At 41.1% G+C, this 15885-nt stretch overlaps 1 protein-coding gene across 1 annotated transcript in view; it reads right to left on the bottom strand.

Annotated features, from left to right (window-relative positions):
• Window positions 1-15885, bottom strand: part of PRORP (protein only RNase P catalytic subunit) — a 35156-nt gene that overhangs the window by 11522 nt on the left and 7749 nt on the right. The window contains exon 4 of the mRNA XM_088529246.1: window positions 9272-9379. Coding sequence (XP_088385372.1) covers window positions 9272-9379 — 108 coding nt within the window. The remainder of the gene's footprint in view (window positions 1-9271; window positions 9380-15885) is intronic.

Here is a 15885-nt window from a genome sequence, read left to right as displayed (position 1 = left end):
TGAACCTAGCAATTATGGTTCTGGAAGAAAAGTTCATTCAAGCCAGTGTCCTGCCTCTTCATAATGGAAGCATCTGGTACAAGTCATTTTTCTTATTTTAATTTTTAAACCTCGGCTCACTTCTTTTTTGCCCCTCATGCATTGACCATTGAAATTAATTTACAGCCTGGCTCTGCCTGGGAGGAAAACAATCTGGCACAAGAAATCCCATAAGCTTTCTTACAACGTATGAGCATGCTGTGGTATAGAAATGGGGGACTGGTTGTTCCCCATACTAACTGTCATCTAGTTTGTCCTATATCCGGTGCATGAGGACTTTTCTGAGCTGCAATTAACCATTGACTAATGTCCATTAAGTACTGTACAGGTATAATAGCAATGAATTTAACACTTTATAGTTATTAAAATATGCTTCTTTTCAGGAATTCTGAATTTCCTAAATGTCCTTTTAACTTGCGTCATGTAAAAGGGAGAAGAGAAGCTCCTGAGACACTTTTCCTTTGTAGCTAGAACTGCTGTATACTTTTATTATCTCTCCTCTTACTCATCCCCTTGCAACGAAGAATAAATACCATGATTTTGACAATATTCATGGAGCATCTTACCTGGGCTTTTTTTGTCCAGACCCCTCCTGCACACTTACTATTTTGTACCATAAACTGGAGATTTACAAAGTATTACAAAGTTACTGGTATCAACCCTTCACAGTAGGAAATAAACACGCTAAGGTTGAAAGGACATGTGGAAGTGCGACCTAAGCGTTTCCACATATCGATACCACCGTCTGCTCTCATTCCTGAGCTCTTCACCGCCTGCGCTGTCACTTCTTGAACAATATTTTCTTACTGTTCACTGCGTGTCGTTGCACTAAGTGCTATGCAGACATAATCTTCATATTTATGAGACAGCAAGTTATACAAAAAAGAGAGGGAATATGATTTTACTTTTTTATATATAGTCTACAGAACTGGAATTTTAACCAGAGCCACAGACAGTAAATGGAAGTTTCCTAAATGCAGTTGCAGCTTCAGGGGTCTGTCATCTTTTACGCTATGTTGGGATTCTTGCTCTTTTGCTATTCCTGTACTAGCTGTACACAACTACTTAAGGTTCTAAGAGAATTAATGCTGTCATTTCCTATTTTAGATGGAATGCAAAAAGCCAGCTATTTGAAAGAAAGGAACTAGAGGCGTCTGCACCAGTCTTAGACTTTCACAGCTTGGGTCAGCAGCTATATTTAAGTACTAAAAATCCAGAACATGAGCAGGATCTCAGCACAGGGAGGGGAGGGAGTAGGGGATGTTGTAAATACAAAAGCACAGGCTTGACTGATCCTTTCCATAGATAGGAAATAACTTGGTGTGGGACTGAAATCAGCTTTGTAAGACTGAAAGTGGCAGTTTAAAAGATAAAGTTTAAAAGATAGTTTGGCTCTCACTCCTGTTCTCCAGAGATGTCTGCACAATGTCCCTGGCCAGCCTGATGCCTGCATGGTCAGAAAGTGCCAGAAGGTACTTGTGTTCTTTGTGGAAAGGTGCCACATCAGCTGGGAGATCACTGCTTCTGCAGCACAGGCGTGATGATGCCACCATCTCACAGGACAGTTCAAGGCACCTTAAACCTCAGCTTCTGCAGAGACGCCCAAGCTTTTCATAATCTTGAGAGTTACACAAAAGCTTTACAGCAGAGACTGTTTTTATACTTCCAAGTCAACAGGCTTTTGGTTCAAGTAGAATGACATGAACAGCAACAAACCCATCAGAGGTGGAGACGCAGGAAAACACCACAGATCTCAGCAAGGAGGAATTAAAGAAAGAACCTTAACACTGATACAAGCACAGGTGGCTTTTACCACACCAGAGGAGAGTTAACAGTCTTTCACACCCACCAGAACACCCAACCAACACTGCCAACCTCAGGCTGCTCCTGCAGAGCCCCAGCAGCCCCATTTGGACCAAGGCTGCACATCCTACTGTATATTCCCCTTGCAGGAGGGCAGCCATCTGACTCAAACTGCAAATCTGAACTGTGACTCTGCATTATTTTGCTCAACACAGTTATCTAGCCCAGTCGTACAACTACAAACTGGTGCTCTTTCACTGCAAGTAACACCACTGCAGCCAACATCTCTGCCTGGAGAACCTGGGCAGTGAAGGTCTGAGAGCCCCTCACAAGGGCTACAACGCACAACATCTAATTTGCTTCAATGCTTTTAATATAAGTTTATTGATAACACACTGCACTACTCAAAAGCTAAACACTGGTCAGGCCAGTATTTATCTTAAGTATTCTTCTCTAACTCCAGAGATAAGACACTGCAATTCAATAATCTGATAATGTTGTCAGCTCCCACAAATTAATTATGTATGATATTTGGCATTTGCCTAAAAGCTTCAGTTTCTGGGAACAAGTGGCTATATTTCTTGTTGTCAGTTTACAAACAGATATAGATTAAAAGCTGGAGACAGTTCTTTTTGGCTTTTCTGTAAATTAAGATAAAAATGTCACAAAGTTTACTTTAACTTTGATTTTAAACTTCACTGCAGACTACAATCACTTTATAATCTCAATTTAAATAAATTAATAAGTTTAGTTAGCTAAATGTAAATATGCGTTTATAAGAATAAATATTCTTAGAAACATAAGAATGCAGGAGGGAAAAGAAAATGAGTCTAGCTTAAGGGTCATTTTCCCGAAATATCTGGGAATAAACGGCTGTGCAAAAAATAGGAATTCATAATTTTATAAACAAACCTAAATGCAATTTAGATTTTTGTTTCATTGTACCTTTGTCCTGAAGATAACAGCTTCTAAATATTTTTTTTCCACTAAAATGGTATACCAGATGTAAAAGCCAAGTGTAAACTAAAAATGGATTGCCTTTCAAAACATCTAAATAAACCCAAATGTGCATGAACGAACGCAACCACTGTTCAGATGATTTTATCTAGATCACCTTAAAGATGACTCAAAAATCAGTGTTTCTCATGCTCGAGTTAACTTCTGAACACAGAACTGGCCCGTGATAGTCCAACTTCCACATCTTCTGGCCTTCTCAGTATGGAGAATTTCCTTTCCCTAAAGGCAAAGATTTGGAGATTTCCAGATTTTGAAGCGCAGCACCTCCTGTTGCTGCAATGGCAACTATTCCATAATTAGATGAAACTACCCAGCTGCCTAAAGAAGGTTCAGTCTTTTAACTTCCAACTAAGGGAAAAGAGCAAGCTCAAAATTAATTCAATTTAAGAGATACCTTCACTGCCCAGGTTCTAGGACTTCTTTATACTACACAACACGGCAGGCACTGTTGACCTGTTGCTATAGTAGAGGTTGACTCAGGCAGGACTTGGTCAAGACATGTTCATTCTGCGCTGCTGAACTTCAGGCTTAGCTTCCTAGTGACATAACGGAACTCGTTATGAAAGATGTGATGCAATTCCCCTCATAAAAAGGAGTGCTCAGGTGCTCCTCTACTTACCTTAACATTTGATTTACTGCTCTGGTCATATACAAAGGTTGAAACCACAAACACCAGAAAAACCTATACAGGTCATTAAATTAATCACCAACTTCTTTTCAGACTTACAGCCAATAAAAGAGATTGCAAACACTAAGTCAGACAACACCAGGAAGTTTTTGCCCTTGGAAGGCTGTCTAAATGCCTGATACTCTGATATTTTTACCTGCTCAGTTTCTGCAGCTTTATTCTTCTCACCAGGAAATGCAAAGTCAGGCTAGCTACCACTGAAAAGAAAAATAGTCTCTTACAGCACACTCCCAAGGAATTTAATTTAGTCAGGGAATCCTGGCAGCTTCCTGCTCTGTTTCATGCTGATGGGGAATTTAAGCTCTGACTAAATTTCCCAGTATTGAGGTAGCACCAGTGTGACTTGGTATTTCCTTTCTTAGTCAGCCCCAGCTCCCTCTTACAGCCCCCACACTGCCAAGGACGCAGGGGAGCAAACCCGTGTGGAAAGGGCGCGCGGAGCTGCGCAAGGCCGCAGCCCAGAGGCCCTCTCGGCTGCGGTGATATCCCTGATGTCTGAATGCTCATCCCCCTAGTCCTTCAGGGCTGGGTTCAGTTATATGAGGGGGAATGTACTACATGCCCTTTTGCCTTGCTTTTAGCCACAGATTAAAACCAGAGATTTTAGGAGAACTGCGAGGAGAGAGTGAAGACTTGCAGGCCAGGCCCTTCTGCTTGGTTTCAGAGACGAACGAGTGCCTCCTTCACCTCTCCTAGGAGCCTTTCTCTCCCTCTGCACCTGGTGACAAGTTTTTAACTTGAGGTATTCTATTTTAGTATGATCCCAATATGCAGCAGGAGGGAAGATACTGATAAACTGAAACTTCTACCTTCTGTTAGGAGAACAAAGTGACTAAACTCATACCAAGACACTCAAGAAACCCCAGAAATGAACCGAGGAGAGATGAATGCAACGCTGAACGCTCCAGTCCCGCTTCTCCAACACTGAAGCGGGGGAGAGCTCCACAGGCACCTCTCAGTGCTCAGCTCCTCCTCTTCTATCACAGTGTATAAACACCTGATCGTGCCACACAGAGGCTGAAGGTGAGTGAAACCAAAGTCTTCATCTTCACAATCTGCGTCGTGCACAGAGGAATAAGAACAGAGTTCTAAAGAATGAAACAGATGTTGCAAAGACAGGAATCTTTCCTTTCTTGAGCAACAGGGCTTAGTTATAGTGGAAATGTAAACTTGGATTATCATTAAAAGACAGAAAAAGGAGATGGAAGAGGCTGGGAGCAACTGGACAAGTACATGTCTGACTGCTTCGTTGTGCGGTAAGACAAAGATAGTGGGAGGAAAAATTGATGAACTGTCACAGGATGACAGAAGAGACCTTTGTTGGACCCACTGACTCTGAACAGAGAATGAGTCATGGATCTACTTAATTCTTGCTTCATTTAAAGACAGTAAAGTATGGGAACAAATCACGGACGCTGCCAAATAAGTCAAATAAGAAAAAAAATAATTAAAAAAAATTTCCATGCATGATTTGGTTTGGGTCAAATTTATTAATAGCTATTTGCTTTGCAGGGTGACCTGTGCGCTAGAGCTCAGGGTTTTTGGGAAGCCTTGCTCCCTCACTGCCTGCCCAGGCCACCTCTCGCCTGCAGGTAGCACCCACACTGCGCTAGGCTGAGAACCAGGAAACTCGCCCCATACCTGCACAGGTATGTCAGCTAGGCATGCGTGCACAGGCGTTGATTACTATGATATTCACAACCATATAATACATTTGACCAAAAGCAGATTTTAATGGGGGTCCCTTTTCCATATGGCAACCTCCTTTCAAAAGAGGCCCCCTTTTCCCTGTAGGGGACTGGGAAGGGTTGCAGGGCATGTCCTATCTTCTGCCCATCACAGGGACTCTCAACAGCAGTGGTCACAGGGACCTGGCTTCGGGAACCGTTGTACAGACTTGCTGTATTTTACATGGGAACTATATGAACTTGTGCATTCCAGTTATAGAAACACTGATTCAGTTTAAAAGCTACTGCTTTGAACCCTCAGCCAAGGGTTCCTTTGTGCAGTATCAGCCTTAAGGAACCCAATCTGGAACTATTTTATCAATCTTCCAAATGTTCAGGCTCAATATGGAGATTAGAGAAAAAAAAAAAAAAGGTTAGGGCTGAGCTAGCTGCATGCTGTCAAACTGTTTGAAGAAGGGAACTGCAAGTTGGCTTTGATCCACCCCAACACACATTGGAAGTAGATTTCAGCTACATCTAACACCAGCTGGGAACATCTGAGAGGAGCTAGCTGCATACCTCAATCCCAACAGAAATTAGAGTGCATTATTTTACTCTAGTTTACTCCCTAAGCTGTCCTTGCTGCCTCTCACAACCCCCCACAGGCCTTCACCCACTGGGGACAGCCACAGAACAGCGTGTCCCAGCTCTTATAAAGCAAAGTCAGATGCTTCAGAGCCTACACATCCCTAGATTCACCTCACTTCCACAGAATACTTCTACAGAAAGTTTTGATAAACAGGAAAAAGCACGTTTAAGCATTCAGTAACAGTTTGTTACAGTAACTTGCGTTTGGAATTTCCCTCTCTTGACCTTCCCAAGGTGAAGGCCCGTGCGGAATGACGGCAGCCGAGGACAGGGAGTACCCAACGTCACCGCGCTGGCTCAGGATTTATGTAACCCGTATGTCTGGAGGGAAGGATTAGTTCAAAGTCGTGATACAGCCTGAATCAACTTTGCCTAGTCAAACTGCAAGCAGAGCTGAGTTTACAAACTACCATGTTTGCAATGCAAACAAGGACTGGTTCATCGAGGCAAATACACGTTAGGTGCAGCCTTAAAAAGGAACAGGATTTAACGTACAAAAATTGCAGAAAGACTTTCACATTTGTTTTTATTGCTTGGACTGTGTAGCAGATAATTTCCTTTCTATGCCTTTTAATAGGGAATCAATTTTAATGTCTAATCTAAAATGACACACACCAGCAAGGAAATAGTTGATTGCTTGCTAATATCCAGTGTTACAGTATTCAAAACAGGACTGCACCATTCCCTAGCCCTCAAATATGTTTTTCCCACCCTAACGCCACCTCCTCTTTTCTTGTGCTTAGTATCGATGCAGCACATAATGACTTGTACTAACAAACAGATTAGTTTGAAATTAATTTAGCAAAAAAGTGGAGTATAGTTAAAAACGTGCCATACACTACAGACATTACCAGAAAATATTCTTCCAAGTCTTTCAAATCAATAAGTGCTGACTGTGAGGACTGAAGTTGCCTGGGGCTACTTGAAGTCACATAGTTTCCCAAAATTTGAGAATACTTTTGGAACTGAGTAACAATCACTCCTTCCACTTCTGTTTTTTTCCTTCCCTTCTCATTCCTCAGGGAACTCCTGCCTTCCCCACACAATGCAACCACTTCCCAAAATGCCTACAGAATCCCTATGTGGAATCACACACTGTCAGAAAAACAATAATCTTTTAATCCAAGTTTTCTCATTTTACTTATATGACTAAGAGTAGCTAGAGTTCTTCAACAAAGAGTTTACAGTACTTAAAGCTAAAAATCAAAGTGGAACAGTATTTCTGTTGAGTTTAAATAAGAACTAGCATGCATTAAAAATACTCTATTAAATATCTCATTTTGAACTGGCTTATGTGATTTAGAGAAAATGGCAAAACAAAAGACAATAAAAAATCCTAAAAACTCACCCATACTAACACTTAGTCATACATGGAGAGCAAGAAAATCATCTGCTGTTTAAATCATTACTGTTATACTAATAGACTGAAGCAAAAAAAAGTTTATAAAACAGTATTCAAAACAGTATTCAGTAATGAGCCCCTGAAACAGGAAGCCTGGCTCCCACATGGAAACTTGAAATCCTTTAGCTCTTTGACAATTAACACCCATAGGGTAGGATGGTTTTTAACGCATGTTGTTGGAAGTGTTACTCCTATTCGGTTATTTCTCGAGCCCAACAGAAGAGGTCACTGCAGAGTCATAAAAGTCCCTCTTCAAACGGGCTGTTTTCTGCCTAGATTTCAGCTTAAATTCAGCAGCCTTTGCTGCAAGCTCGTTCTAGCCTTCATTATTCTCTGCCTAATTTTTCTTGTTCACTTGCATTTATTTCTCCTCTTCACCCTCTCAGTTCTGCACTTCACTTCCCTATCAATCTAAACAGTTTAAAATGCCAGTCTGTAAATGCCCCAGACCTACCACTCCGCATTTCTGTGCTGATACAGGACCACCTGAATGGAAAAAGCTGGTGCCTGCACAGTCCCCTTCTGGAGCTCCCTCCCCTCAGGGATCCTGAAGTCCTTCCAGACAGCAGCAGCTACAAAAAAACTCATGGGCAGTCAGTTTATATTGCTAATAGCTCCTAGTAACATTTCTGAACAGAAATCAGATGTAATTACACAGCAAAACCCACATGGCTCTTCTATCAGGTTATACAGAGCTTTCATGATCTTGTTCAGAGATCCCCACACTGGAACAGCCATGCAAGGAAGGATGTTAACAGATGAACAGCTCATTTCTCCTCCCCATCCTTGGCAGCATAAATCTGTCTCTATAGCTCTTGAAATTCTGCACTACTGTCTGCTCCCTGGGACTTTTCCTCAAATAATCCAGGCTTCTTCTATGATCCCACGCAAACAACTTGCAAACTTCCTTTTCTATTTTCATAGTAAGGAAAGCACCCCCTTCACGAGCAAGCATCTCATGAAATCTCACCACAGCTCGCAAGCAAATGCCTTTCAGCAAGTTTATCTAATCTCCCCACCTCAGCTGCTTCCACCTCCATATACTATCTGCCCTCTCTTAGGAATAGCTTTGAAGTAGTTCTTAGAACAACAACAAAAAGTATTTCTTGTAATTGCCAGAAGTAAACTACTTCCTTCATTATCAAGTATATTTGTAACTCAGCTTTACTTTCACAAGCTTTAAAGTCTAGCTTTGGAAGGCATGCCAGTGGCTGCTTTTTCCTCACACCTAATTAATATTTGCTTGACACACAGAAAAAAAGAAATCAAAAAACCACAAACAAAACACACACACACAAGAAACCCCTCTAAATTATATCTTAATACAATCCCAAGAGGGAGTCCCAAGAACTCTTAAAATAGTTACCAGTAAACAACCAGCATTATTCGACTTAAATGACAAAGTGGAAAGAACTGAATTCAGTCTGAGCTGCACTTGCAAGAACAGGTCTCAGAAGCTTAGGGCAATAGGAAGTGAAACAAAGTTAAAACTTGGACAGGATGTGGTTTGAACCATCTTAAGGGTTATTCAGCTTAAGGACAAAACTTACCAGCATAATTTTATTATTCTGAGTTTCCTACATAATAATTCATTCTAATTTTTCCTCTTCCCCCCAACTAGTCAATATCACATATATGAACACTGCAAGTATATTGATTTTCATTTCTAAAACAGCGACACTTTTGATCCACTATTTTGGCAGAGTTATTACCAATAACTTAGCTATAAATATAAGCATTGCCTAGATGGAAAAAATAAGCACAGCTTTGCACTGTTAATATAGTCATTGCATAGGAACAACCATTGCCCTGGAACAACCATTGCATAGGAACAACATATCATTTTCACTCCTAAAGTCCAGATAAATCTCTGAACTTCACTGTAATGTTTGCTACAAAAATGTTCTATCAGTTTCTCAAGAGAGTAAATAACAATGAGGAACTAGTTATTTTATAATCAGCCTAAGCACACACAAAACTCTTAATGAATATTTAACCAGCACTTACATTTTCACACTGCATCTTTCTGGGTTTTAAGTGGGAAACATTGAGACCATCAATAACAATATCAAATGGAAGGCGATCTTCCACAAATGCTTGAAAGGCTTCAAATTCCTGAAAAAAAAATAAAGTGAAATTGAAGGGGAGAGGGATGGGAATTTCATTCATTTCATTGTCTTATAATAGAAATAAAACCCAAATCTCTCACTTTTCATTTGTTGGTTACATTTCTTATTTCCCCTTATATATTTACTAAATACCAAAAGGAAGTATCTTTAAAAACATCAAATATTACAATGGATATTTGAAAAAATTATTTTGAAATTCTATTATAAGAACACCGAAACAGCTAAAAAACCTCTTAAAAGTCATCTAGGCTTCCAAAATTATCATCTGAACTACACATTTTTATAAATACTGTAGTTATTGTTACACAACAGCTGCAAAACATAGTATTTAAAAAGGAGAAAAAAAAGAAATGAAGAAGAAGAAGAAGAAAGAGCAACTTTACCTACCAGGAGGCTGTGACACTGCTGCTAACTCTAACACCTTCAAATGCAAAATAAGCATCAATATTCCATAAGAACTCTTAAGTCTTTAAATACTAATCATTGGATAATACTGCTGTATTTAAAGACGATATTAACGCAGCCTTCCATCTGTGAGAAATAAACAAATCCTTAAACCTGCCCAAACAATGAACTTTGTTATGAACATGATACAGCGATCAAGCAAACGAGATTCATGGAGTTTTTCCAACTCCATGGAAAGGAAAAAGGGAAACCACAATTGCTTTAGGCCTGAGACCCCATATGAGCAGAAGAGACAATAAAATTTTAATTTTTAGGTTTTTTAGCAGACACTTGCAGTTGATCTCTACTTCCTGCTTCTCGATGTTTTTAACAGGCATAGGAACTGTAAGTCATCTAGTTGGGCAGTGACCTGCTTTCATGGTGGACTTTCGTATCAACAGGTAGTACTTATTTGATCAAGTAGTAGAGGTTTCTCCATCCAGGACTATATATGAAGCCCAAGGGGAGCTCAGAACAAGCGCAACTTTCACACATATACTCAGAGTGTGTGAAGGATTTTTCTAATTTTGCCTTCTCCATATTATGAGGAAAGTCTAAGCGAGTTGGGCCTGTTTAGCCTACAGAAGAGAAGACTGAGAGCGGATCTGATCAATATGTATAAGTACCTGAGGGGAGAATGTAGGGAGCATGGGGCCAAGCTCTTGTCTGTGGTGGCCAGTGACAGGACAAGGGGTAATGGGTACCAGTTGAAATACAGGAAGTTTCATCTCCACGTGAGGAAGAAGTTCTTTCCATGAGGGTGACAGCCCTGGAACAGGCTGCCGAGAGAGGCTGTGGAGCCTCCTTCTCTGGAGATCTTCAAAACCCACCTGGACCTGGACCTGTGCCATGTGCTCTGGGTGTCCCTGCTTGAACAGGGGGGTTGGACTAGATGATCTCTAGAGGTCCCTTCCAACCTCAACCATTCTGTGATTCTCCCTTGTAACCATCCAGCAATACTCAAGTCTACAGCACAGCACTCTCCACCACAAAAGCCTACATAGCGCACACAATTCCTCCTCAGAGGAGTAAAAGAAAAATTGTCCAAAAGATACACTTCTAACAGCAACAGGAAGTGATCATGTGTGTCACTTTAGTCACAATGTTGATGACAAATTATACTGGAAAAAAGGGATTACTTATACATGAGTATAAACCAAGCAAGACAAGACTGCCTCACTGATTCAGATGTTAATATTTGTGGCACAAATTCCAAGTGAACTGAGCTATGCTGATCAAAAGCTGTCATGAATACAGGACACTACAGCATCAAAATCAATTGGCTTTTATGTACTGCTTCTTAGCTTACATAAACATGCTTAGTGAGAAAGCATAAAAGCAGCAAGGGAACAAACAAATTGCTGACACTTGCAAAGCTTTCCCCCCTCTATACACAAGCACCATCTTGGTGTGCTTTATATAGATGAATCCACATCACCCACATCATAGATGAAACCCGCATCACCAGCAGATGGACAGGGAAAGCAAGACAGAAAGGAAGAACCTTAACAAAAGCTGGGGTACAGGTGTGGGGCACAAATCAGGCTCCAAATCCCCCCACCCTTCCTGGATTCCCAGTTTGGGTGCTCATGCTGGTCGGTGGATTTTCCCTGCCGTCCCACATCAGGTAAGGTTTGGCTGTAACACAGGATTGCTCTATGAAATGAAGGAAAGAAGAAAGAAAACACTACAGACTGAATGATGGTAAAAAAGGAGACTTTTGAAGGAGGAAGATAAGTAAGAAAAGATGAAAGACAGGAGAAGCAGATAAAAATACACATAAACACTCCAAAAGAGTGTTATTTTCATAATGCCAGCATTGAGATAACAGTTGTTACTGTCTGGCGGACATTTTTAGAAAGGATGGTATCCATGTAATCCCGTCTTTAACGGCTCAATTCAATCCAGAACACTTAATGAATAATTTTAAGGGGTATTTGACTTCAAGTGACGGTAATTACAGAGCAGTTTCTCACCAGGGCAGGTTTTTCCTAGCGGGCAGGGCAGATGGCCCTAGGGAGAAACCCCTCAGCCCCAAAGCTGCGGAGCAGGAGCTGCCAGGAGGCTTCGCAGCTCTCAGCAGCCACTCTCCATTCTGACCTCTCGGCACGCAGGAAAAGCTGCGACGGGCTTTACCCCTTTGCTCACCCCACCGATCCACGCTGGAGATGGCGAGGAGCTAGCAGTAGAACCAGTGCAGAGACAAACACCTGTGTTCAAGTTGTCACTGAACACAAGGCTCCAGTGAAAAGCCTAGACAGACCAGACAGGGCTAGGAGCAGCGCAGTGGCCTCTCTGCGCCTAAAAGCACTGACACGCACACAGAAAACACAACACTCACTCCAACCAGCCCGGCCTAGGCTGGTCTCAGGCGGCTCTGAGGAAAAGGTTATTACTTCAGACTTGGAATTACTACTCCGGCTTGCTGCAGAGATGGCATCTGAAGAGACTAACTTAAGCATATGCTCAGCGTTGCTTACTTAGAGCATCCTCTCAAGGAACTACAAAACAAAAATTGCAACAAACTATACAGCAACTCTATTACAGTCATTGCAAGATGACTTAAGAGAAGCCTGCGTACTGAAAGCGCACACCTCAGTACTGCCCAAATACAGGAGCACTCACGGGAGGTCCCACTGACAGTTGATTTTACACCGACTGCAAAGGAAGAGAGAATTGAAAGAAGAAATATCCTCTTTCACTTACTGTGTGGATGGGAAAATAGGGGAATGCCAGTGATGCGACAGTGGGAAGCGATTCACTGGCCCTTCTACTGCGAGGACTCAGCTCCACAGGTGAGGGCTCTCTCTCCTCTCTCCCTTCTCCCAGCCACTCACTCCCAGCCTTGCCTCTCATCTCCCACCTGGATGGGGTAACTACAGCATTTCATGAGATTTTAGGTGGTCTCTCAACCTGAGGCACTGCAGCAAAACAAGAGGCAGAGGCTGTACATTAAAAAGTTCTTGTTTGGAGAAAAAAAGTGGCAGATATTTTCAGCACTCATTTTCTATGCAAATAAAAACACACAACAAAACAGAAGAGTTACCTCAGACTTCAAAAATCTGGCTTATATAGCCTGCCAATTCTATATCAATAATATTTGAAATAGCAGTTGCAATGAATCTGAAAATAGAAGTAATGCAGTTTCACAAATGACCGATTTCAATTTCAGTTTCTTAAATATATTCTTGGAATATATTTAGGAACCTATTTTAATACCTGCCTGTGCACACAGACTACGAGTCTCAAAAGCATGATGAGAATAAAGAGGGGAAGAATGAGCCATTAATATTTACACGTTTACCACTCTAAATATAATTACAGAAATAATCATCACAATTGAAAAAACATAATGAGCATCTCCTTTCAAAAGGAGAATGAGAACAATTCAAGTAAATATTTTGAGATCATTTTAATACTTGTAACAGATCTACAAAAGTATAACCTTTCAGATCAATAAATCTTAGGTTACAACATTCTTCTGCTCAAGTGTTTTAGGTCTAAATAGGAAAAGTGCACAACTAACAAATAAAAACATGGTCTTTCAGTTTTTCAACAATCCAAAGTTTCCATAGATATAACTGTACAAGGTAACACAGAATGATACAGCACACAGGGGCATTGTGAGCAAATCCATAAAGGGATATTATGTTTATGTCAACACAGGGAATTAAAACAAACAAAAATGACAGGCCTAGCAAAAACTACTAAACCCACTGCAGAGGAGACAGATTGTTGCTTCTTCTGAACAATAAAGTTTGTTTTCACTCACCAGGAATGGCAGAGAGACCCTACAAGTCTCCGTTTGATTTAAAAAGTGCAAAATTACTGTTATTAATATTTGACTTCCAAGAGTATTCACGATATTCTAACATTTGTGCAAACAAAAAAAAAAATGGTGCTCCTCTACAAAGAGAATGGCAATACACTTCAGTGCAAGGAGAGAACAAATTCATCATAATTCTTGTTATTAAGCATTACATAAGTCTAAGTATCAAACATTTTTTAAAAAAAATTCAAGACTGTAAAAGCATTTTTGGAGAAGTGAAAACATTCACTTTTTAGCTGCTTCATTAAATACCAAGTGATGGGGGATTGCTCTGTTTTTGGCAGCGTTTCTCAGTATGGGAAGAAAACACAGGAATTAGCATTATAGTGTGAGAAGTAAAATTCAGCTGTTAAAAATGAAATCCAGATTTTTGTTTTGTTTTGTTAAAGGCACCTGGTTTTGTAACCATTAGAGAACTATTTGTTGCTATGCCTGAAGGGTGTAAATATTTCCTCCACAGTTTCAAAGCTTGGAAATCCCCTTCAAACCCTTATAACCAGGAAGGCTTTTCTCAGCAGTGTGTTGATACACACTCTGGCTTGCATACGATTCGTGTGTCCTCTAGTATTTACCCTTCTACAGTTGACAGGTAACTCGGGGGTCCATGATCCAGCTCTGGTGGCTGCAATCCTCACGGCCACTGCTGCAAGCAGGGGCCCTCGGAAGGACGGAGCGGGCATGTGGCCGCAGGGTGCCGCGTGCTCCGTGCGCGTCACCTCAGCAGTGCGGCCAGCGTTCCCAGAACCCGCTCCTGCTTCCCATGTGGAACCAGGGCCATGCAGGCCTCGGCGCTCCCCAAATCTCCTTTCCTAAGCACAAGTCAAACGGAAGGAGGATCAAGTGGGTCGGGATGCTCTCCGCAGTGGAAAAGTGGCTTTGCAACGCTGCCATTCTGCGTGCAAAAGGGAGGATGTCCCATTCGGCCTGCTTCTAAAGAAAATACCTTTGCAAAGGCAGAGAGGGACAAAGTGGGGCAGGAATGAGCAGCTGTAAGGAAGCAGGGCCAGTTATGCCAGTTTAAAAATCACACCGCCACCAAATGCTGAACTGCATTATGAACTGCTAACTAATGTTTACAGTCTCACAAGAAAGAGCAACTGCTCAGAAACACCGAAAGGCACCCAGTGTTCCATCCTCTATTTTAGTATTTCTAGGAATGAGATAGGAGATTAGAAATTGGAGAGCATTTGTACACTGTAACCTAAACGAGTGATTAAGAACAGGAAAACAGTCCTCTGGAATTCTATGGTCTGGCAGGTTTAAAGTGCATACCTCCTGCAAAAGAAAAATCTCTAAGAATTCTTTGCATGTGTTCACGACAAGCACATAGAGTCAGACAACAACAGATGTGCAAAAAAGACCAATAATTCTTCACTACAAGATACTAAAGAAACTGAACTAGTCATGGCATTGAGAAAGATAGAAAATAAAAAAAGGAAAAGGTCATGTTAAAAAACAAACACTCAAAATAGTCTTTCAAAGCTTTGTAAATTCCCATATTTATTAAATATTCCAGGTATTTAGAAAGGGAATGACACTAAAAAGTCAGGCTAATTGCAAACGCAAAATCAAATTAAGTTCACTATCATAAAGATGAAGCAGTGGATGCTGTAGGGACACGTCTCCTACATCTCCAAGTTCTAGAGCAACTAAATCAGCTTCCAGGATCCTTACAGACAGACAGTGCAGTCAAAACATCTGCTCAAAAGGCAGCTGTTCTGTAATCTAACCAAATCTTAGAGACAAGGCACTGGAAGGACAACACGCATCTATTAGAACCTCATGATACTATTTTAATCAGCAGAAATTGGAAGACCCTGTACTAGACTAAGGCCCTGGCCCCTGCAGCATCAGAAGCACCTGGTTTTGCCCACTGCTGGACTTACAGCCCCTGGACTTACAAGGATCATTTGTTGGATTGGAATGTTTCAAAGCATCTGAAACAAACCTGCTCACACTGATCTTACTTATGAAGTATTTTCAAGGTCAGTAGTAGTCAGAGACAGAGAGGACTGAAACAAGGACTTATTATACACAGTCTGCATTGTGTAAACATGTCTCAAGAGCCCCCAGATAGTTACTTAGGGATGAAAGAATTGCAAGTAATTGACTGTTTATCCAAGAAGTTCCTGATAAAAATCTCACAAAAAAAGGTCAGCTACTCTTTACCCTTTCAGATTATTTTAATTCTTTTGGTGAACCAATGGGGAAAAACCTAC

This window comes from Tinamus guttatus, unplaced genomic scaffold, assembly GCF_059628265.1.
Source record: "Tinamus guttatus ecotype Peru unplaced genomic scaffold, ASM5962826v1 Tinamus_guttatus_pri_ptg000327l, whole genome shotgun sequence".
NCBI lineage: Eukaryota > Metazoa > Chordata > Aves > Tinamiformes > Tinamidae > Tinamus > Tinamus guttatus.
This window is presented reverse-complemented; position numbering and strand designations above follow the sequence as displayed.